At 64.4% G+C, this 939-nt stretch overlaps 1 protein-coding gene across 1 annotated transcript in view; it reads left to right on the top strand.

Annotated features, from left to right (window-relative positions):
* The window catches only part of LOC104464373 (beta-adducin-like), a gene marked incomplete at its 5' end in the record, with an annotated part of 1,214 nt that extends 383 nt beyond the window's left edge, over positions 1-831 (top strand). The window contains 2 exon segments of the mRNA XM_010077059.1: positions 97-227; positions 593-831. Of these exon segments, the coding sequence (XP_010075361.1) occupies positions 97-227; positions 593-831 (370 nt within the window).
* Between the last annotated feature and the right edge of the window lie 108 nt (positions 832-939).

The raw sequence follows: 939 nt of genomic DNA, 5'->3' as shown, positions 1-939 counted from the left end.
ACCCCGGTCCCCAGCCCCAGGCCCCCCAGCCAGTCCCCGTTGGGTCCCCATGTCCCTTCCCGGGGGAGGTGACACTGGGGACACGCAGTCTTTCAGGGAGGAGCTGGAGAGCCTGATCCAGGAGCAGCTGAAGAAGGGCAACGACTCGTCCCACGTCTGGGCGCTGCGGCAGATCGCCGACTTCGTGGCCACCACGTCCCCTGCCACCCTCCCCACCTCCCCCATGGGTATGGCCACCCCCACCCGGGGCTTGCTGGGGGGGAAATGGGACCAGGGCTTGGGGGCCACCAGACCTTGGGGACCCCAGAAATCTTGGGGGCCACCAGACCTTGAGGACAAACAAACCTTGGGGGCCACCAGACCTTGAGGGCCACCAAACCCTGAGGGCCACCAAACTTTGGGGACCACCAAATGTTGAGTGCCACAAAACTTTTAAGGCCACCAAACCTTGGGGGCCACCAAGGGTGAGGGCCACCAAACCTTGGTGGCCACCAAACCCATCTCCATACCCCTCCACTCCCCGTCTCTGGGGACACCCCCAGCTTTGGGGGGGGTCACTCCCAGCTCACAGGGTTTGGTGGCCCGTCCCCAGGGCTGTCGGCCGTCACCCCTATCAACGACCTGCATGGCCCCGAGGCGCTGGCGCTGGCCAAGGGGGAGGGCCACCAGACCTTGGGGCACACCAAGCCTTGGGGGCCACCAGACCTTGAGGGCCACCAGACCTTGGGGACTCCTGAAACCTTGAGGGCCACCAAACCTTGGGGACCACCAAACCTCAAGGGCCACCAGACCTTGAGGGCCACCAGACCTTGGGGACTCCTGAAACCTTGAGGGCCACCAAACCTTGGGGACCACCAAACCTCAAGGGCCACCAGACCTTGAGGGCCACCAGACCTTGGGGACTCCTGAAACCTTGAGGACAACCAAACCTTGGGGACC

This window comes from Pterocles gutturalis, unplaced genomic scaffold, assembly GCF_000699245.1.
Source record: "Pterocles gutturalis isolate BGI_N339 unplaced genomic scaffold, ASM69924v1 scaffold18928, whole genome shotgun sequence".
In the NCBI taxonomy this organism is placed as follows: Eukaryota; Metazoa; Chordata; class Aves; order Pterocliformes; family Pteroclidae; genus Pterocles; species Pterocles gutturalis.
Note: the sequence above shows the minus strand (reverse complement) of the source record. Positions and strands in the feature narration are given on the sequence as shown.